General features: G+C 41.7%; 1 protein-coding gene across 1 annotated transcript in view; it reads right to left on the reverse strand.

Annotated features, from left to right (window-relative positions):
- rad50 (RAD50 homolog, double strand break repair protein) overlaps positions 1-23906 on the reverse strand; it is a 147461-nt gene that overhangs the window by 49184 nt on the left and 74371 nt on the right. Inside the window, exons 13-14 of the mRNA XM_055642696.1 lie at positions 20424-20599; positions 4551-4788 (exon numbers count right to left, since the gene is read on the reverse strand). Coding sequence (XP_055498671.1) covers positions 4551-4788; positions 20424-20599 — 414 coding nt within the window. The remainder of the gene's footprint in view (positions 1-4550; positions 4789-20423; positions 20600-23906) is intronic.

Genomic DNA, 23906 nt, shown 5'->3' on the forward strand with positions numbered 1-23906 from the left:
TTTGCTGGGAAAAAAGGTGAAATGAATGGGAATGCTGGACACGGAGAAGGCAATAACAGACTTTAATTATGGAGAGGGTCAGAACTGGACCTACGGTTGAGATTTTTGATTGGAGAAAGGCTAACTTTGAGGAGATGCGAAAGGATTTAAAAGGAGTAAATTGGGACATTTTGTTTTATGGGAAATATGTGGAAGAGAAATGGAGGACATTTAAAGATGAAATTTTAAGAGTACAGAATCTTTATGTCCCTGTTCGGTTGAAAGGAAATAGTAAAAATTGGAAAGAGCCATGGTATTCAAGGGAAATTGGACACGGTTCGGAAAAAGAGAGAGATCTACAATAATTATAGGCAACATGGAGTAAATGAGGTGCTTGAGTATAAAGAATGTAAAAAGAATCTTAAGAAAGAAATTAGAAAAGCTAAAAGAAGATATGAGGTTGCTTTGGCAAGTAAGGTGAAAGTAAATCCAAAGGGTTTCTACAGATATATTAATAGCAAAAGGATAACGAGGGATAAAATTGGTCCATTAGAGAGTCAGAGTGGACAGCTATCTGCAGAGCCAAAAGAGATGGGGAAGATATTGAACAATTTATTTTCTCCGGTATTCACCAAGGAGAAGGATAATGAATTATGTGAGGTAAGGGAAACAAGTAGAGTAGCTATGGAAACTATGAGATTCAAAGAAGAGGAAGTACTGACACTTTTGAGAAATATGAAAGTGGATAAGTCTCCAGGTCCGGACAGGATATTCCCTAGGACATTGAGGGAAGTTAGTGTAGAAATAGCAGGGGCTATGACAGAATTATTTCAAATGTCATTAGAAACGGGAATAGTACCGGAGGATTGGCATACTGCACATGTTGTTCCATTGTTTAAAAAGGGGTCTAAGAGTAAACATAGCAATTATAGACCTGTTAGTTTGACGTCAGTGGTGGGCAAATTAATGGAAAGGATACTTAGAGATAATATATATAAGCATCTGGATAAACAGGGTCTGATTAGGAACAATCAACATGGATTTGTGCCTGGAAGGTCATGTTTGACTAATCTTCTTGAATGTTTTGAAGAGGTTCCTTGGGAAATTGATGAGGGTAAAGCAGTGGATGTTGTATATATGGACTTCAGTAAGGCCTTTGACAAGGTTCCTCACGGAAGGTTGGTTAAGAAGGTTCAATGGTTGGGTATTAATGGTGGAGTAGCAAGATGGATTCAACAGTGGCTGAATGGGAGATGCCAGAGAGTAATGGTGGATGGTTGTTTGTCAGGTTGGAAGCCAGTGACTAGTGGTGCTGCCACAGGGATCTGTGTTGGGTCCACTGTTGTTTGTCATGTACATCAATGATCTGGATGATGATGTGGTAAATTGGATTAGTAAGTATGCAGATGATACTAAGATAGGTGGGGTTGTGGATAATGAAGTAGATTTTCAATGTCTACAGAGAGATTTTGGCCAGTTGGAAGAGTGGGCTGAAAGATGGCAGATGGAGTTTAATGCTGATAAGTGTGAGGTGCTACATCTTGGCAGGACAAATCAAAATAGGACGTACATGGTAAATGGTAAGAAATTGAAGAATGCAGGTGAACAGTGGGATCTGGGAATAACTGTGCACAGTTTCCTGAAAGTGGAATCTCAATAGTGCCAATTTTATACCACTATTAAATAAACTGAAAGATACGATTAAATTTTGGAAAACGCTTCCGCTCTCATTGATAGGTAGAATTAACGCTATAAAAATGACTTTCATACCACAATTAATATATTTGTTTCAAGCGATCCCAATATATATTCCAAAATATTTTTTCAAAAAATTAGATTCCACTATCACTAATTTTATATGGGACTACAGAACACATAGAATTCAACGAAAGCATTTGTGCAAATCTAAAGAAGTTGGGGGTTTATCATTACCTAACTTTATATATTACTACTGGGCAGTGCATATTAAGAACATAATGTACTGGCTGGATAGTTCCACTCAGCAGTTGGAGTGGATAAGAATGGAGAAAGAGGAGTGCTATCCGCACGATATAGGAACGATCCTGCTCTCACCGATAAAATTGAATAGTATAATATATAAGAAGAACCCAATTATTCACAATATAATAAGAATTTGGAAACAAATAAAAGTATCCTTGAAATTATTATCCTTTAAATAATTTATCAGTACTAACCCCACTATTGAACAACCCCGCATTCAAACCTTCTCTCATCGACAACACATATCAACAATGGGATAGACTGGGGATTAGGAAAGTAGGGGATATGTATGAAGTGGGCAAACTGTTATCATTTCAACAATTAAAATTAAAATTTAAATTGAAGGATAATCAATATTTTAAATATATACAGGTATGTGACCTTATGAAGAAATATACACATAGATTTCAAACTATATTTTTAGATCCTTTAGAAGAAGCAATGAATATTAAGGCTGATTCACAAAAATTAATATCATACTTTTATAATAATATATTAAATAGAGAATCACCCTCAACAGAAGCATTAAGGGAAGATTGGGAACATGAGTTAATGATAAAGATCTCGAAGGATAGATGGGAAAAGTATTTGATGAATACACATAACTGTTCTATTAATGCAAGACATAATTTAATTCAATTCAAATTATTACATAGACTATATTATTCAAAAACGAGGTTGAATAAATTTTATCCAAACGTCTCTCCCAGATGCGATAAATGTTTGTTTCAAAACGCTAATATAACACATTCATTTGTAGGATGTACAAAGTTGAATAAATTTTGGAGTGATATATTTGATATATTTACAAAGCTTTTCAAGTCAAGAATAGAACCCAAAACGGAGTGGATTATATTTGGAATAATAGGAGAAGATACCAATTTAAATAAAGATCAAAATGTTTTTTTTAATTATGGGTTAATAATTGGAAAGAAATTGATACTTAAATTTTGGAAAAATACAACCACACCAACTGTTAAAATGTGGATTAGGAATATGATGGACATAGCACGCCTTGAAGAAATGAGACTCCGTCTAATAGATAAATATGACCAATTCTTAAGGAGTTGGTCTCCTTTCATCGACTTTTTGGAATCATGATTTTTGGATGCAGCGGTACCGTAAGGATTGCTGATTTCAGTTCATGACGCGGATAGATCTACATCTCCGAATACAGATTTGAAAAATTCTCTTTTAAGGGGCCTTCTCTTCTATTTCTACCTTCCACTTTCTCTCTTCCTTTTTTAATTTTTTTTTTATATACACACTTCACGTTTTTCTACTCTCTACCATCTATTTTTCCACTTTTTCCCCTTTCTATTGTTTTCTTTTTCTTGTCCTGCTTACTTCCTTCTTATAACATAAAACTAGAGGTTGTACATAGAATGGATTACGGTATTACATAGTTGGCACCTAAAATTAGGTTCCACTGTACTGTTTTGTGCTGTATTAACTTCTAATAAAATAAACACAAAAAAAAAAAAAGTAATGTTAAAATTGTACAAGGCATTGGTGAGGCCAATTCTGGAGTATGGTGTACAATTTTGGTCGCCTAATTATAGGAAGGATGTCAACAAAATAGAGAGAGTACAGAGGAGATTTACTAGAATGTTGCCTGGGTTTCAGCAACTAAGTTACTGAGAAAGGTTGAACAAGTTAGGGCTTTATTCTTTGGAGCGCAGAAGGTTAAGGGGGGACTTGATAGAGATCTTTAAAATGATGAGAGGGATAGACAGAGTTGACGTGGACAAGCTTTTCCCATTGAGAGTAGGGAAGATTCAAACAAGAGGACATGACTTGAGAATTAAGGGACAGAAGTTTAGGGGTAACATGAGGGGGAACTTCTTTACTAAGAGAGTGGTGGCTGTGTGGAATGAGCTTCCAGTGAAGGTGGTGGAGGCAGGTTTGTTTTTATCATTTAAAAATAAATTGGATAGTTATATGGACGGGAAAGGAATGGAGGGTTATGGTCTGAGCGCAGGTATATGGGACTAGGGGAGAATACGTGTTCGGCACGGACTAGGAGGGTCGAGATGGCCTGTTTCCGTGCTGTAATTGTTATATGGTTATAAATGGCACAGGAGATAGTAGTGGCAGTGCCAGCTGTGAGGAGGCGTGGAGAGACGTGGGGGGGGGGGGGGGGGAGAAGAGACACTGTTGTGGGGGGAGGGAGGAGGGGCAGTGGGGGGGGGGGGTTAGATGGAGAGAGTCAGGACGGGAGAAAGGAGAACAGAACAGGGAGAAAGGGAAGGAAGACGGGACGGGGTGGAGGAGGGATACGGGACCATGGGGTGAGGGGAAAGAGAGCGGGAGAAGGGGCGGGGGGTGGCAGTAGGCAGAGAGACAGGACAAGTGGGGATTTGAGAGGGAGATGGAATGGTGGGGAAGGGAGATGGGTTGGGGTGGGAAGAAGGAGTAAGACAGGGGGAAGGGTACGGTGCTGGAGGGGTGGGGAAAGGGGAGGTTAAAATGTTTTAAAGAAGGTAATTGAAACAAGAAATTGAAATCAAACCTAATGGAAAATTAATCTCCAGGCAATGAGAGAAAGAGTAGGAAGCCCCATTTTGTACCTGATTGGTTTAAGTCCCATCATGTCATCTCGCCGACTTTCTTTCTTCTTCAGATCCAGTTCGGTCGACTTCAATTTGTCAGGAATAAGGCGAAGTTTGGACTGCAGGTCGTCGATAATGTCCTTCAAATCAGCCTCAGAGGGAAAATCACGCTGGCACACTGGGCAGCAGGGCTCGTTGTCCTCAGTCAGCTGGCTAATGAACTGACTGTACACGGCCGTCGCTCCGGAAAGCATGGCTACAACACAGGGGGAAGCCGCAATGAGACTGAGAATATGCAGAACTGGGGATTCTCTAGGATTAAAGGGTTAAATATTCTGTTTCTGAGGATCAAAGCTGATTGAAGTTAGAAGTTTCACTTCCCAGACTTCCGGTGGCGCCATGGAACTGTAAGGGCGCAGCATTGAGCTCTGCTCCCGTTAAAATTGCGAAAAAGCCGTTTTAGAAGACAGGCACTATTTCAAAAAACTCACCGGAGCTGCTTGGCGTCGCGTAAATGACGTCATCAGAAATCACCGCGAAATAATGGAGTTTAACGGGAGTTTTAAATGAGCAGAAAGAAGCCTCCACAGAGACCTACAAAACCAGCTACCAGTCTCCATTTGAAAGAAACCGGCAAAACTCTGCAAGAGCTACTATCAACAACAGAAAGCTCGGAAGAAGAAGTCGCACCTGAAATGGCTTCAAAGGAGAGGGAGAGAGAGATGAAGCAAAAGGAATACTAAGGATATCTCCAAACTGATTACGGACGGGAACAGTACTCTCCAGAAAAATTGATGTAGCCTGTGGAGAATTAAAGGAGCAACTTACTTCTTTAAAGAGGCAAGTGAAAGATGTTGACAAAAAGTTAACTGCAGAAATCAGCCGGGTGGAAAAAGACTGTAATAATAAGTGATGCTATGCTTGTGACTACTAATAAGTATGATGCGATGATGGAAGAAATGGAGATCCCAATGCATGAAATGGCTGAGGAGATACAGAATCTGAGAGAAACACAGGAATCTGTAGGGGGGCAGCTGGCAAAAATGACTGGTAAATGTCTGGATTTGGAAGCGAGATCGAGAAGGCAGAATTTGAGAATTGTTGGAGTGAAGGAGGGACGAGAGACCGGAGTTTAAACATGGGAATTCGTTACCCTCCTACTCAAACGAGTGTTGAAACTGCCGGAAAACCCGAGAATAGACGTTATCCACCTCCCCCCCCCCAAGACAGATAATAGTGAAATTTCTTGACATCTCTGCATTGGAAGACATAATGAAAAAGATTCCCTATGGATCGGATCTGACAGATCTCAGATTTTATTGTGATTACCCCCCTGAAATTGTCAAAAAAAGGGGAATTGTTCTCAAAGACAAGACATATTCTGAAAGGTCTCCCCAGTGTACGATATGGAATAATGTATCCTGCAAAAATGAGGATCACCTATAACTCTGCTGAACGTGCGTTTACGGACCCAGACAGGCATTTAAGTATGCAAAAGACATCATAAAGGAGCAAAGTTAAATCTAGAATGGAACACCGGCGAAGATTACACTTTTTAACAAAATAAATTGCATTAATTAAGATGGCGGAATCCCTTTACAGATACTGGCCAGACATGTTATCTCCCTGGAATGTGTTTTCGAGCACACAGTACAGCTTTCACCTTGAACGCAGGACTCAAAGATAAACAAAACGAAGCTGAAGATTACAGATACAAAATCGGTCTGGGAACATCGAATAAATATTAACGGACTGGAAAATATAAAAATCTTTTGATTTAAGAAAGCCTTACATTATCATATTTATTAGTAATTAATCTATTAACTTAACTAACTCAACAATACTAATTTACATCTAATGTAATTCTAACAATGACTAACCCACAGGAAGCTCAGTTCACGATGCTAACTAACTTTAATTAACCTTAATTAATAAACTTTAATTAAGTTTAAAGATTATAATGATGTAAAAATAATGATGTATACAAATATATAGTAATTAATTAAAATGTTAATAATAATACTAACATAACCGTGGGTGATCGAGTGGGATGAGAGTCATATACGTGATACTATGTTTAACTCCTCAGAACCTGCTTTTGTCTAAGATATAAGACTGGGTTTTAAATGTAATAACGCTGAGCATATACATGGGCATATAATTTATATATGGTAAATCTTAGTATATACTTATTGCTTAGATTATTTGGAAAGGCATATATATATATATATAGAACTAAGATATTTAGAACTAAATGTCTTTCTCTTTCTCCTTTCTTGCTCTGGTTGGATAAATTTCACAAATATTAAACAGCCAGTCGGCCTTTTAGGACACTTGGTCATGGGGGCGGAGCTGAATGTAGATTAACTACAGTTGTTACTTTTTTATTTTTATCACACCACACTCTCTTATCTTTTTTTAAGGTGCGCTTTAGAAAGGAGATGCCAAATAAACGCAAATGTTCGGGATGACCACCTAATGCCCAAAGTTCTGAGGTATTTGCTTGCACCATACGACTTAAAGATATCAAATTGATTCAAAATGCAAGACGACAGACATGAAAAGAATGGACTAATTACATTCTGTAGTTGGGACATAACGGGTGCTAATGAACCAATTTAAAGGGGCAAAATATTTGCCCAATTAAAATCACTCAACACTGACATAGTTTTTCTACAGGAAACACATATGAAACACCAAACACAGATAAGATTGAAGGCAAATTGGATAGGTCAAACATTCTACTCTTCATTTACTTCTAAATCTAGAGGAACGGCTATTATCATCCGAAAAGCATTTTGTTGTCTCTGTACTGTACACTGACAATGACAATTAAAATTTAATCTGAATCTGAATCTGATACCATTCAAATTAAAGAATACTATATCAGATAAAGAGGGAAGGTATGTTATAGTTTCAGGAGAAATTTACTCCACCCAACTTACTATGATAAATATTTATGCTCCTAATTTTGATAACCCTCAATTCTTTAATAAAATTTTGGATATAAAATCAGAGTTTAACTATCAAAATGTAATAATAGGGGGGAGGGTTTTAATTGTGTTTTAAATCCATATTTAGATAAATCTATAAAACAAAGGAGATGTAATATAAGATCCAAGACTAGCGGACTTTTAAACACATATATAAAAAACACTAATATAACAGATGTATGGAGAATTGCTAACCCAACTGGAAGGGAATATTCATTTTATTCAGCGGTACATAAAACTCACTCACAAATTGACTGTTTCTTAGTAGACACAAAATTAATTCCATATACAATTAATCGTAAATACCATAACAGCATTATTTCCGACCATTCCCCACTAACTTTTATATTAAAAGTTGAAGGCATGCCGGGTAAAAAATCCTTCTGGAGGTTTAACCCCCAAATTCTAATTAACCCACAAGGTGACACATACTTAAAACACCAAATTAGATTTTTTTTTTTAGATTAACGATACGCCAGGTATTTCACCCTCTTTATTATGGGAAACTTTTAAAGCATTTATTAGAGGTGTTATAATTTAATATAAAACCTTCCTAAATAAAATAAAAAATCAGAACAATTGAAGTTAGAACAAGAAATTAGACAATTAGAGTTAGACAATGCCAAAGACCCAAATATAGATAAACATAAACGAGGTCTAGTCGGAGGCTCAGAGGGGATAGAGCCTTCTCTGTTGCTGCTCCGGCACTCTGGAACACCCTGCCGTTGCACATCAGAGAGGCCCCCTCACTGTCCATCTTCAAATCCAGTGTTAAAACGCATTTGTACTCCCTGGCTTTTGACCATGCCAGAGGCTTTGCTTCTGTTTGTGGTGTTTTTGATGTTTCTTTATTTTACGGGTCTTTTCCTACTATTTCTTTTGTTTGTTATTATTGGTGTGTATTAACTTTTTTGTCAATGAATAGTGATGTACAGCACTTTGTTGCAGCTATGTTTGTTTTTAAAGTGCTCTATAAATAAAATTATTATTATTATTATTATTATTATAATAAGATAACATTATTGAAATTTAAATTAAACAGAATTTTATTGGCAAGAGTGGTAAGACTATTCCAAATTACAAAACAGGCAAACTTTGAATTCGGTGAGAAACCACATAAACCTTTGGCTCGTCAATTGAAAAAACGAGAAAAGGAAAACACAATTATTAAAATTAAATCAGAGAAAGGTAAATTATTAACATTACCTAAAGATATTAACAAAAGATTTGCCCAATTTTATCAACATTTGTTCACATCTAAAACCACATCAGATGACATTAAAATTACAAACTTCTTAGATAAATGTAATCTTCCAAAACTTGACCCCTCGGAACAGGAGGAACTAGGAGCTCAGATTAACTTGAAGAAATAGAGGAAACAATAAATTCGCTGAAAAATGGCAAGACGCCTGGACCAGACGGCTTTAACAATGAATTTTATAAGAGACTAGACCAAGTGCAGACCCGTTGGGTCTGCTCCCCCAATGGTGTGATCCCCCAACCCAATATTCCACCATGCACCCGTCTCCTCCAATGGAACTGAAGCCGTTCTCAAAAGTAAGATTCCAGCACTGCCCTGCCTCTTGAAAAAAAAAATCCATTGACACCTCCCCTGCCTGCTGCAGCAGTGAAAAGTTCAGTGCTCCTGTCTTGCAACTTTGTTTCGATGTGTGTTGGAAGCTGATAGGAAGGAGCAGCCGTCAACGAATCAAAAGGGAGGAAGGGATCCGTACTGCAGGCGGACGGATTTGAGTTTTATATATATATAGATTCCATGAGATAATCACCCCACATTTACAAAAACTATATATCCATGCCTTTAAAGAAAAAATACTACCAGAAACACTAGCCAAAGCAACTATTACACTTATACCTAAAAAAGATAAAAGACCTAGAAGAACCAGGTTCATATAGAGCTATAGCACTTTTAAATACAGATCAGAAAATTCTAGCAAAGACCCTAGCGAGAAGATTGTGTAAATATATTAGTAAATTAATAAACCCAGATCAAACGGGGTTCATACCCTAAAAGGTACTCATTTAACAATCTGAGACGCTCGTTTAATATAATGTATTCACATAAAATAGAAGAAGATGTATCAATTGTTTCTCTGGACGCAGAGAAAGCATTTGATCAAGTAGAATGGTACTATTTTGTATAAAGTACTGGAAAAATTTAATATGGGAGAGAATTTGGGTGGGCGGCGCGATTCACGTCGCAGCGGCCTCTGCAGTCCGTCTGTCGTTTTTTAAATTTTTTTGTCTCGTTTGTATGTAGTTTTTATTTATTTTTTAAACTGGGTATGTGTGTGGGGGTGGGGAAACTTTTTAAAATCTTTCCCCTGCACGGAGAACCCGACCTTTTCTCTGTTGGGTCTCCGTTGTCGTTGGGGCCGAGCACCGTGGAGCGACCTCCAACCGGAACGACCTGGGGCTCCAATCGCGGAGCTGTGGACTTACCCACCATCGTGGAGCTGGCCGTGTTCGGAGCGGGAGGAGCGGTGGTGACGCGCTGCTGCGGCCCGACCCAGGAGATTCGGGGGCTCCAGCCGCCGGCCCAGTGGACGGTGACACCGGTAGCCCGCGGGTCCCTGCTGGGAGACCGCTTTTCGGGGCTTCCGGAACGGCGACTTCTCCCGCCCGAGTTGCGGGGTTGAGGATAACCTGGAGCGGGGCCTTGCATCACCCGGCGCGGCTGTATAATTGCCGCGGGACTTTGACTCTGACATCGGGAGTAGAACGAGGAGTGCAGGGGAGAGATAAGACTTTGCCTTCCATCACAGTGAGGAGGAGATTCACTATGATGGATGTTTGTGTAAATTGTGTTGTGTCTTGGTTCTTCTTCTTGTTTGTATGACTGCAGAAACCAAATTTCGTTTGAACCTCTGGGTTCAAATGACATCAAATAAATTGTATTGTATTGTATTGTATTGTATTGTATTGTAATTTCATTCTATGGGTAGAATTATTATATGACAAGCCGACGGCAAGAATACTAACCAATAATATGTTATCTTCAAAATTCCAACTATCAAGGGGCAATAGACAGGAATGTGCACTATCACCCCTGCTATTTTCCCTTGTGATAGAGCCCTTAGCAGAAAGTATAAGAACTCATCTGAATATTGGGGGATACAAAACCAAAGATTCAAATAATAAAATTTCACTTTAGGCAGACGATATACTTTTATACCTCACAAAATCGCAAACTAGTTTACCAAATTTATTAAACTTAATAGAGGAATTTGGATCTTTTTCAGGTTATAGAATAAACTGGAATAAAAGTGAAATTATGACGTTAATACCTCAAGAATCGACACATTTATTAAAATTTCCCTTTAAAATCGCAACAGAAAAATTTAAATACTTGGGTATCCAAATTACTAGAAAATATAAATCATTATTTAATGCTAATTTCATGCCGTTATTAACTAAATTGAACGCACAGATTCAATTCTGGAAAACATTGCCGTTGTCCTTAATAGGCAGAATAAACGCTATAAAAATGATTTTTTTTTTTACCACAAATATTATACCTATTCCAATCAATACCATTATACATACCAAAAAACTTCTTTAAAAAGCTAGACTCTAATATTACAAATTTCATATGGGACTATAAATCACACAGAATCCAAAGAAAACACTTGTGTAAACCCAAAGATGCTGGGGGACTTTCACTCCCGAACGTTTTGTACTACTACTGGGCAGTGCATATAAAAAAAATAATCTATTGGTTGGACAGTTCTACCCAACAGTCAGAATGGATAAGAATGGAGAAAGAAGACTATTCTCCTTTTTATATAGGAGCGATCCTCTTCTCCCCGATAAAAATGAATAACACAATATACAAGAAGAACTCAATCATCCATAATACAATACGAATTTGGAAACAAATAAAATTAACTTTAAAATTAAGAAATCTTTCACTTTTAACGCCATTAGTTAATAATCTAGCTTTTAAACCATCTTTCACTGATAAAACATATAACCAACGGGAAAAACTGGGAATTAAACGGATCGGTGATATGTACGAAATGGGAAACTTGCTATCATTCCAACAATTACAATCAAATTACAAGCTGAAAAATAACCAATACATTAAATATCTTCAGATCCGTGACTTCCTGAAAAAATATATACAAGGATACCAAACTTTAACTAGACTCATTGGAAGAAGCAATGAACAATAAGGCTGAATCAAGGAAATTAATATCATATTTCTGCAATAGTATCTTAAATATAGAATTACCACCGACACTTGATATATATATATACTACAGATTATATTATTCGAAAACTAGATTGCACAAATTCTACCCAAATACTTCTCCCATTTGTGATAAATGTTCATCTCAGAATGCCACAATAACACACTCTTTTGTTTCTTGTATCAAATTACACAAATTTTGGAGCAAAATCTTTGAAATTTTCACAAAATTACTTAAGATAAAACTTGATCCTAACACTGAATTGATTATATTTGGGTTACTGGAAGACGAGAATGAATTGAATATGTTTCAAAAATCATTCCTTAATTATGGATTAATAACGGCAAATTAAACATACTGACATTTTGGAAAAATACATCGATACCAATGCTTAAAATGCGGATTTCAAACATGTTGGAAACCCTACATCTTGAAGAAATGTAATTCCTCTTAACAGAAAAAGTAGACCAATTCGTAAGGATTTGGTCTCCATTTGTCGACTTCTTAGAAGCATATGGTGCAACACAAACGTAGAAACGATCCGTTTCAGGACTGGGTGAATGTTGGTCAAGAATAACAAATAGCTATCTCTCCTTTATTCTTCTGCCTTCTACCTCTCCTTCTTTTCTCTTCATTTCCTTTCTTTTCTCATCTTCCTTTTCTCACTTTCTGATACCACACACTTCTCTATTTCTTTCCTAATCTTTTTCTGTCTCCTTTTTATTGTTAAAATAAAAATAATAAGAAGCTGTACATGAATTGTAACATGTCAATATATACTAGGTATCTATGGTACCATTTTATTGTACTTAATTCTAATAATTAAAAAAAAACAAGTTTCACTTTCCTTTGATATATTTTTTCCTGGAAAACATGCGATGTTTAATGCTATTGTAATTAGCTAAGATGTATTATGCTGTGTATGATTGTAATGAGGTGGAAAGATTGTCCCCACCTGTATAACCATGTAATACTGTAGTTATTGGTCGAGAATCACCACTCTTTCTAAGTTACCTCCCGCTGTATCAACCATATATATATATATATATATATATATATACTAGACGAAGTGCAGACCCGTTGGGTCTGTTCCCCCAACGTGCGGTTCTGGGGGGGGGGGGGGGGAGGCGGCATGCAGCATCACACACTAACTACCCCCCCCCTCCCGCACTCACGCTAATGGAGGGGAGGAGGGGGGAGAGAGAGAGAGGGGGGGGGGGGGGGCGAGGAGAGAGGGGGGGAGAGAGAGGGGGGGGGGGAGAGAGAGAGAGAGAGAGGGGGGAGAGAGGGTGGAGAGAGAGGGTGGGGAGAGGGGGTGAGAGAGGGAGTGCTGAGAGGGAGTGCTGAGAGGAGGGTGAGATGAGGGGCAGGGGAGAGGTGGGGAGCAGGGAGGGGGTAGGGGTGTGTGAAGCTTAAGTTTGCTTATAGTCTTGCTTCAGTTTACTTATGCATTTGTTTAAGTTTGTGTGATTTTGCTTTAAAATTGAAGAAGTGAGGAGGGTTCTGATAACAACGCTCCTTTGCTGATAAGCATTCTTCTAAAGTCGAGTGCTTTCACTTAAAGCGGTAGACTCAGATTCTTCTGTTGTTCTTGCTTTGTTAACTTCTGTTGTTTTAAAACTCTGGGTTTTGTAGAGGGGTATTGTGGAATTTATTTGATTGTGAAATTTAATTTGACGTGTAAATTTTGTGTTATGGGAATCTAATTGTTTTGTGTGGAATTTTTGGCCAAAATGAATCACAAGGCATGAAAGAGCTAATTGCTATTGCATTGCTTGCTGAGATACTTGATAAGATTGTGTGGCTTTGTATTTCTCTCAGACAGGCTTTCTCTAGTTGAGCAGATAAGAGGGTAATTAGAACGAATAAGGGGACGGAATGAATTGGTACAGTAACAACATATTAGGACTTGGTTGATGCTTCTTGGGACATTACTTAATGCCATTGGTATTCTGCGTTGTTAATTTGAGTGGACCTGCATTTTTATGGAAGTTTGTTTCATATATGTGGTGAAAAAATAACCAGTGTTTCTCCATTTTTAGTTCTTGTTGTATTCTTGTATTCAAATTTTATTGTCGTTGCCTCACTTTGAGACAACGAAATGAATTTCCCGTACAGCAGTATCGTTAAAAAAAAAAAAAAAAAAATCACAAGAAAAATAATAAAAATAAATAATAAATAAATAATAAAACATATTAAAAAAATAAAATTGAAATTGAATTAAAAATTTAACAAAAGCACAAACACAAAAAGTCCACAACACAACATAACATAAATGGCACCCAGGTGAGGACGGCACCATAGTCCAGCCAGCCTCCCCTCCGTGTCCATCCGTAGTCGGGGCCTTCCGAGCACCTGCAGTCGCCGCCCCGGGTGGCCCGATGTTCAGGCCCTCACGCCGGGCTGGTGGAACGCTGACGCCGAGCCCCGACGGTGAGCATCCTCCTCCTCAGCGGCCCGGACCTCCTGATCAGCCGCCTCCCGCAGCCGGAGTCTGCAGCTCCTGAGTCCACAGGCCGAGCTGGGCAGAGTCACAGGACCCCGCGCTGTCCATCAGCGCCGCCCGCGTTGGGAGCTCTGCAAACCGCAGCTCCTTGATGTTGGTGCAGCAGGTCCAGCACTCCGGCTCCAGACGGCGACCCCCGGTAAGGCATCGCCAGCCCCGCGATGTTCCAGCGCTGTCCCGCCGCTGCTGGAGCTCCGGTCGATCCCGGCAGGAGAGGCCGCGCCAATCCAGGTAGGTAGGCCGCTGTGGGGGGGGGGGGGGAGGACGCGACTCGAATAATAGTCGCGTCCTCACCAGGAAGCGGCTGAAGGATGGTATCCCCCACACCGTGCCCTCTTCCCCCACATAAAAACACAAAAAAACACAAAAAAATACACTTTTTAACATAACTAAATAAACAAAAAAACAAAAAGATACCGGGCTGTAGGTGGAGGCTGCTGGCACCAGCGCCACCGGAAGTACAAGACTGATTGTCATCTGACTGATGACAGAAAGCACCTGTCCCAGACAACCTCAGAGGTCTGGATGGTTCATAATGCAGCAGAAGATCAGAAATGTATTGTTGACCCTAGACCATTCAGTGCTTTATAAACCAACAGTCATATGTTGAAATCAATTATTTGACAGACTGAAAGCCAGTGTTAACCGTTGGTAACCATTGTGGGGGGATGTTTTCTTTGTGTGCAAATGATTATTTTATTCTGTGTCCAAGATGGCTGCCGGTAAGGGAGAGTGTATGCTGGTGTGCTTTAGCTGCCGCTGCTCTCTCTTCATATTGTGTTTTTGATTTTTGTCTTTGGATTGAATTCTGTCTTTAATTTGTGTACTGGTGATGTCTTTACTATTTATTTCATTCCGCTTACATGTTTTTACTCTATTTGCTAAATTTTGTAAGGTGCCCTTGAGACTCTTGAAAGGCGCTCATAAATAAAATTTATTATTATTATTAGTGTAAAGAACTCAAAACTGAAGTGATGTGATCCACTTTCTTAGACTTAAAGAGGATTTGATTAGCAGCTTGCGTGATCTCATGGTTGCTTTGGTTTGATATAGAGAGACTACGAGGTTTGATTTGGATGAGTGGGAGAGTGGAATCTGTACTAGTGCTCACGTGCTCTGTCAACCGTCACCATTCCAACAGCCCCAACCCTACGGTAATTGATCTTACAGTACGACCCGTGTCCACTTTCCCCAGTTGCTTTTGACCAGCAGTTCCAGCTGTTGTCAATACAGACATTCACCTCCCTTGGAAGCCGCTACCAAATAAAAACAAATCACCTGCCTCATTTGCAAACTCCCTCAGAACCACTATACGGGTCTATAATGCTGATTCCAGAGAATTGTGGTCCCTGGTGCAACAAGTTCGAACCCCAGTAGAACACACATGATTCCTAGCTACCTTGGGGTCCCCAACCCATGATCAACATGCCCAGAATCTGACCCGGGAGGACGCAATCCTTACTACCATTTGGTAAAAAAAAACGATTGACATTACAAAGTCCTGGATAATAGACGCCGGAAAAGAGAGGGGGCAGAAGATTTTCAGAGATATATATCAGTCAGTCGGGGGATGATAGGCATCGAGACGGTCAGAATTCACCACAGTACTGTGCTATCCTAGTACTTTGTCTCCCAGCTACTGTCGCTGAGAGAAAGAAAACTAACATAGACTGGACTGACAATTAGCCAAATGGCCTGTGTAGTTAAATTATACTTTAATGACATCCAGTAAAGAGTGCCTTTGGCGGAGACAAGCGGGAGGGGGTTATCAGCAAGAACAAAGGGGAGGTTGGCAAGAAGATCAAGGACAAGGGAAGTACACAAACTTCTCCCAGGCTGATCAATTTTCTCACTGCTGACTAGCCAACTTAGTGTTGAACGGGTGTTACACTGACAAGGAACCTGTTCTGGTATTACAAGTTGCAGGAAATCAGTGTACCTTCATAGTGGATACAGGGGCATCCATTCAGTCCACTAACAACCTCCCCAAATCCGCCAAGATTCGGAGATTATCTGGATTCCAAGGACGGACCTTTTAGGACCGAGATGAGAAAAAAATGTTTCACACAGAATGGTGAGTCTGTGGAATTCTCTGCCACAGAAAGTAGTTGAGGCCAGTTCATTGGCTATATTTAAGAGGGAGTTGGATGTGGCCCTTGTGGCTAAAGGGATCAGGGGGTATGGAGAGAAGGCAGGTACAGGATACTGAGTTGGATGATCAGCCATGATCATATTGAATGGCGGTGCGGGCTCGAAGGGCCGAATGGCCTATTCCTGCACCTTATTTTCTATGTTTCTATCAATACCCCATCTCTACGCCAGTCGAAGTAACATGAGATGTTGAGACGGTGCAGCATCAGTTTGTGATCACCCCAGGCCTAGACTGTAATCTGCTAGGCCGAGATTTGTTATGTATATTTCATTTAAAGATTGCATGTGGAAATACTGGAAATAACTGTGACCCCCATGGACAATAAAGAGACAGTGTTACTTGTCAGTAATGCCCCAATGGTGGTCCCCAACACTGGAAGATGAGCCCCTACTCCATATCACCTTAGCCTATGGGGGGAATAAAGAGCTAGAAACATTTTTTTTAATCCCGTGAAGAAACTAGATGGGATGTGTACTTTTTGGCATTAGTAACCGGACAACAGGTACAGCAGAGTCTGCTGAGGTGCCTTCGGAATTGTGGAAGTGGGACTATGAGGTTGCCCCACATATAACAAAGAAAGTGAACATCCCATCTCATGCAAAGGATTTAGGAGCTACGGTTAAGCAAGTGATTGGTCTGGCGAATCCAAACATGAGCCAGGAACAAGAACTGTCCAATAATTGTACTGTTCAATTTTATCAGTCACCAAGGACGGTTACTACGCAGCTACGCCATCATCTGGGGAGTGAAGTAACAGAGTATCTGGACCCACTCTACTCAGGTAGAATGCGTCCAGATTAACCCCATCCAAGTAGCTCCCCAGAAAATGTAACACTGCCCTCTATATGACAGTACCCGCTGAAGCAGCAGGCAAGCTTGCAATTTAAGTGTTGTATCACCATCAATCCGGCATCCTTTCTCACCAAACCACCGGAGGAACAAGCTGAGTCAGGGCAGGACTGCCCATTTGTGATTATAGAAGATAGAGGTAATCTTCGGGAAGATTTGCCAGATATTCCCATGACAAACCCCGACTTAACTCTGTATGTAGATGGGAGTGCATCAATTGGATCTCTTGGTGAAAGACTTTCAGGATACACAATTATAGATCAGGATGGCAATAATGTGGAGGTGGCGGCCTTTGTCTACCCAACAAGCGGAACCGTTTGCCCTGATAAGTGCCTGCATCTTAGGGAAGGACTCCCAGAGGGCTAGTATGGAAAATTGTGGGGCAAATGGATACTTGGGCTGGCGGCTCAGTCACTCAAGTCTGTTGTGCTGGCAGCTCACTCACTCACGGCTGGTGGGCTGGCAGTTGACCCACGGCTATTTCATGAAATTCCGTTTCAAGCAGGGTGCAAGGCCAACAAATTCAAGTGCAGTTTTTTTACCACTTCAAGCAGGGTGCAAGGCCACCAAATTCAAGTGCAGTTTCATACCATTTCAAGCAGGGTGCAAGGCCACTAAAGACAGTGAGTCGTGACCTCTCCCTCCTCCATCTTGCAGAGACTGAGCTACGCCCACACTTCTGGGTTTTATAGTCCCTCCCCCTCCCACCAGAAGGGGCATGGCCGTCATGGCATGATTGACAGGAGAGAGAATCTCAACATTTTTTAAACACTAATAACTCTTTTATTTTTCAGCGGAGGGGGGCTCCGAGTAAGATGGCCAAAAATCACAGCCGTATGTGGTAGCGTTTAAAAACAAAATCAGTATAAAGCGCAAACAAGAAGTGGCCAAGATTAGACTTTTAACTATATAGAACGCAAGGCAACTTTAATTAGGCAAAGCAACTTTAATTAGGCAAGGCAACTTTAATTAGGCAAGGCAACTTTAAGTAGGCAAAGCAACTTTAAGTAGGCAAGGCAACTTTAATTAGGCAAGGCAACTTTAATTAGGCAAGGTAACTTTAAATAGGCACAACTTTAGCATTTCCAAACCAAAGGCAACACAGCTTTAGCATTTCCAAACTAAAGGCAACACAGCTTTAGCATTTCCAAAGGGCAGACAGGTCAGTAAAACCACATCAGTTAAATAGACATGTGTTCAGTGTTATTCACAACTCAGACTGAGAGATGTGACCCTCTTGCTCCTCCATCTTGCAGAGACTGACTGAGGCACTCAACACTTCTGGGTTTTCTAGTCCCTCCGGAAGGGGCTTGGCCTTCTGGAAAGAGAATCTCAACATTTTTTAAACACTAATAACACTTTTATTTTTCATCGATGGGAAAAATACTGTCCTGCGCAGCGGAGGGGGACCGAGTAAGATGGCCAAAAATCACAGCCGTAAGTGGCAGCGTTTTTTCTAAAATCAATATACAGAACAACAGGAAGTGGTCAAGATCAGACTTTTAGTAATATAGATTGTAGATGTCTTTAGTACATGGATTGAAGTTTATCCTACCGTGGACAACAAAGCTTCTACGGTTGTTAAAGTACTTATGAAAGAAATTATATCCAGGTATGGAATCCCAACTGGGCTGAGTTCGGATAATGGCCCTCATTTTGTGGGAAAGCTGAGCAAAGAATTCTGTGTTCAGATGGGCATCCAACAGTAATTACATTGTGCTTATCGGCCATAGGCTGCTAGACTCGTTGAACGAGCCAATCAAACATTGAAAAATAAACTTGCCAAATTACAGATTGAAACAGGGAGCAATTGACTTAAACTACTCCCTGTGGCACTATTCCAGATGTGTACCACCTCAGCAGGGAAGGCTCGGTTGAGTCCAGCAGAGATTGTATATTCAGCAGAGTCTAAAGAAGGGTTTCGGCCCGAAATGTTGCCTATTTCCTTCGCTCCATAGATGCTGCCGCACCTGCTGAGTTTCTCCAGCAATTTTGTCTACCTTCAATTTTCCAGCATCTGCTGTTCCTTCTTAAACAGAGATTGCATATGGCCGTCCACTCAGAACCCCACGGAACCAGAATAGTGCAAAGACTCTTCACTTTCATCACATGACAATGGAAATGATTAACTAAATTTTATCGTTAACCAGGGCATTGAGAGATGGACACTCTAACCACTCTGTCTAAAATTGAACCTGGTACTTATGTAATGATCAAGAATTGGATGAGGAAGAGACTGGACATTCCATGGGAAGGACCTTACCAGGTCCTCCTAACAACCCCTACCGCAGCTAAGGTGGAGGGGAGGGACGCATGGGTTCACTTTCGCCACTGTAACATTGTCAGTATGGTGTCTAAGACATAAAACGCTAACCTCTTCATTCTTTTAAGAAATCCCTTTCTAGGATAAATCACGATGGACATACCGTTGTTGTTCACCTATCTTGGGACATTGATAGCCTCTAGGTCTGCGAAAAACAGAGTATGCCGATGTAATCTATCACCTATGTGAAGGAGGTGCACTGCAATGTGATGGCGATAGCAAGGAAGGAGAATCATAATTATGGAGTATTGCCATGTTACCATGCTCCTTGTAAATTTGATTATGCATGTCAAAAGGAGGGAGTAAAAGTCCCTGTGCCTATTTCGATGAAGGGATTACAAGTAACATTAGCAGATTTGCAGATGACACAAAGCTGGGTGGCAGTGTGAACTGTAGGGAAAACGCTATGAGAATGCAGGGGCACTTGGATAGGTGAGGTAATGGGCAGATGGGCAGGGCAGATACAGTATAACATAGAAAAATGTGAGGTTATTCACTTTGGTGGCAAGAACAAGAAGGCAGATTATTATCTGAATGATGGTGAAAAATGTAATGCAAAGACGTGCAGGTTTGTAGATTCATTTATCTTCCGTAAATTGCCCCTAGTGCGTAGGATGCGAAAGTGGGATGACATCAAAATTGTGTACGGGATATCGATGTTCGGCGTGGACCAATAGGCCATTTTCCATGTTGTATTTCTAAACTAAATTGAAACTAAATGGAGACGCTCCAACAAAATGCAAGTTCTCACCAGTGATAACTGAATTACACCCTCATCCATGATGATATTCCAGATACTGACACCAAGATCGTAAGATGCCACAAACACAGTAACTGTGACATTGTAATGAACCTACCTCTTTGCTTCGATGTCTTTTCAATATCATCCTGAAGTTTATACAAGTTGCTTTCAAAGTCCTGCTCTCCACACACATCAAAGAGCTTGTCTTCGTAGGTAGTGAGCTGTTGATCTTTTGTTCGCAGGTCAGTAGTAATGTGATTCTTGTTTTGGTCTGCTGAAGCCAATTCTTTACTGAAAGTTTCAGAGAAAAGGGATAATTAATATAAACATCCAATGGGAATAAACCCATGTGCTCAATGTGTACCTGACACCAACACCAACAGACTAGAAGCATCCCAAGCAGATCACGGAGAGAACTCCATACAGACAGCACCCATAGTCAGGATTGAACCCAGGTCTCTGGCGCGTAAGGCAGCAAGTCTACCGCTGCACCACCGTGCCATGTAAAATCATGGCTAGAGCTCTGGGGGGTTATTGAGAGGATCCAAGATGGCGGCTCGCACAGTCGCAGCGGCCCCTCGGGAGATAGTCGGAGCATTACAAAGTGAGTGTTGTGTGTTTTGTCCAGTCTGTCCAAGATATATGTACTGCAGGAACATGCTCCTAAACATCGGGGCAAACCACGGTAGTGGTACGGGCACGTTTTGGTGCGATTTAGACCAAATACGCCGCTATGGACTACTACTACCGGCTGCGAAGCCAAACATATCGGCCGCAGATATGAATACGATCGGAGAGAGGAGGCGAGAGAGGAGAGAGAGGAGGAGGAGGAGACGCAAGCGGTGTGAGAGGAGGCAGAAACGGGGTAAAAGAGCAGGCTCTTACACGAGTTGGAGACGGGGGAAAAGAGCAGGCATTCGCGCTAGGCTAACAGCTAACCCCACCCGACCTGCAGTGCCCTCGCTTCTCCTCTCTAATGTCCGCTCCCTGGACAACAAACTTGACGAACTGCGTCTTCTCAGGACAACATATAGGGATATAAGAGACTGCTGTGTGTTTGTTTTCACGGAATCATGGCTCCACGGCAATATCCCGGACACGGCAATACAGCTGGAGGGAATGACATCGTTCCATGCCGACAGAGAGGCAGCTAGCTCAGGTAAGAGCCGAGGTGGAGGCCTGTGCTTGTATATAAACAAGGACTGGTGTGTGAACGCTACGATAGGCGGGAAACACTGCTCTCCGCTGATAGAATTCCTCATCGTGAAATGTCGGCCCTTCTATCTGCCGAGGGAATTCTCCGTTGTTTTTGTTGTGGCTGTATATGTTGCTCCAAGTGCAAATGTAAATTCTAAGGCCAACGAAGCACTGGGAGCTCTGCATGACGCCATCAGTGAGTTCCAGACCAAATATCCTGATAGCTTCATTGTGGTGGCCGGGGATTTTAATCACACCAGCCTTTGTGCTCCCAAAATTCAAGCAATATGTGGATTTTGAGACCAGGGGAGAGAACATCTTGGACTTGGTTTACACCAACACCCCAGAGGCTTACAAGGCAGCCCCACGCCCTCACCTGGGCCACTCGGACCACATTTCAGTGTTTTTAACACCAGCCTACAGACCTCTGCAAAAACAAGTCAGAGCGGAGAGAAAACACACCAGGGTCTGGCCAGAGGGAGCAGCCTCAGCACTGCAGGATTGCTTCCTGCACACTGACTGGGATGTGTTCAGGACAGCAGCATCCTATGATGACCTCATCAACATCGAGGAGTACGCAGAGACTGTAACCAGCTACATTGCCAAGTGCACCGAGGATGTCATCATCATGAAAACCTTCACTGCACGTGGAAACGAAAAGCCATGGATGACAGCAGAGGTGCGCTCGCTGCTGAGGGCTCGTGATGCAGCCTACAGAGCCGGTAACACAGCCGCTCTTCGATCTACCAGGACTGCACTGGAAAAAGGAATCAGGGCAGCGAAACTGCCTTTGCGGGGAAAATCCAGGGACACCTCTGTGACACAGGAGACACCAGGAGGATGTGGAAGGGAATCCAAACACTGGCGGGGTACAAGGCAAGGCAGCAGGTAACCGACACGGACACTTCTCTCCCAGATGAACTGAACAATTTCTTTGCACGTTTTGATGCAGCAAACACCACACCCAAGGGGAGAGCCAGCCCCTGCTTACAAACCGACCAGCCAGTCCTGACCATAGACTCAATGGACACACGGAGAATCCTGTCTAAGGTCAACCCGTGGAAAGCAGTCGGACCCGACAACATCCCAGGACGTGTGCTCAAGGTGCTGAGGAGTTAGCAGATGTGCTAACAGACATCTTTAACATCTCCCTTAGTCAAGCCATTGTCCCCACATGCCTCAAAACTTCCACGATAATCCCCATAGCGAAGAAACCAGTGGTTGCCTGCCTAAATGACTACCCCGCTGTCGCCCTGACCCCAATAATAATGAAGTGTTTTGAACGCCTGGTGAAACCCCACATTACTGCCAGCCTCCCCTCATCGTTAGACCCCCTCCAGTTTGCTTATCGCCCCAACCGTTCTACAGAGGATGCCATCTCTACCACACTGCACACAGTACTCGCGCATCTGGAAAACTAAAATACAAACGCCAGAATCCTGTACATTGACTTCAGCTCAGCGTTTAACACCATCATCCCACAGAGACTTGTGGAGAAACTAACCCTGCTGGGCCTCAACACCACCCTGTGTCACTGGATCTTGGACTTTCTGACAGAGAGACCACAGTCAGTCCGTGTTGGCAAGAACACTTCAGGCTCGATCACGCTGAGCACCGGCTCCCCTCAAGGCTGTGTGCTCAGCCCGCTGTTGTTCACACTGCTCACACATGACTGTGCTGCCAGATTCAGGGACAATAAGATCATAAAATTTGCGGATGACACTACAGTGGTGGGACTCATCAGTGGAGATGACGAATCAATGTACAGGGAGGAAGTAGAACAACTGGTGGACTGGTGCGGCAAAAATAATCTAGAATTGAATGTCGACAAAACTAAGGAGATGGTTGTCGACTTCAGGAGGGCGCAGCCAAAGCATACACCGCTTAACATCAGTGGCACTGCAGTGGAGAGAGTGGAGAGCATAAAGTTCCTCAGTGTGCAAATTACGGACAGCCTCACCTGGTCCAGGAACACCACTGGGACCGTCAAACGGGCCCATCAGCGACTGCACTTCCCGAGGAAACTAAAACAGGCCTCACTCCCCACCAACAGCCTCAGGACTTTCTACAGAATGGGCACGGTGGAGTCTGTACTCACGTACTGCATAAATACGTGGTACTGCACCTGCAACTGCTCGGACAGGAAGGCTCTGCAGAGGGTAGTGAGGGGAGCAGAGAGGATCATTGGCATCTCCCTACCCTCGGTACAAGAACTGTTCCAGAGCCGCTGTCTGAAAAAAGCTCAGAGAATTGCTAAGGACAAACTGCACCCCCTCCACATACACCTGGATCTCCTGCCATCAGGCAAGAGATATCGAAGCATCAAAGCCCAGACTACAAGACTGCTAAACAGCTTCCTACCACAGGCTGTGAGGCTGCTAAACAGTCACTCTGTACTCGC

The sequence above is a fragment of the Leucoraja erinacea genome, chromosome 11, assembly GCF_028641065.1.
Source record: "Leucoraja erinacea ecotype New England chromosome 11, Leri_hhj_1, whole genome shotgun sequence".
Classification (NCBI taxonomy): Eukaryota; Metazoa; Chordata; class Chondrichthyes; order Rajiformes; family Rajidae; genus Leucoraja; species Leucoraja erinaceus.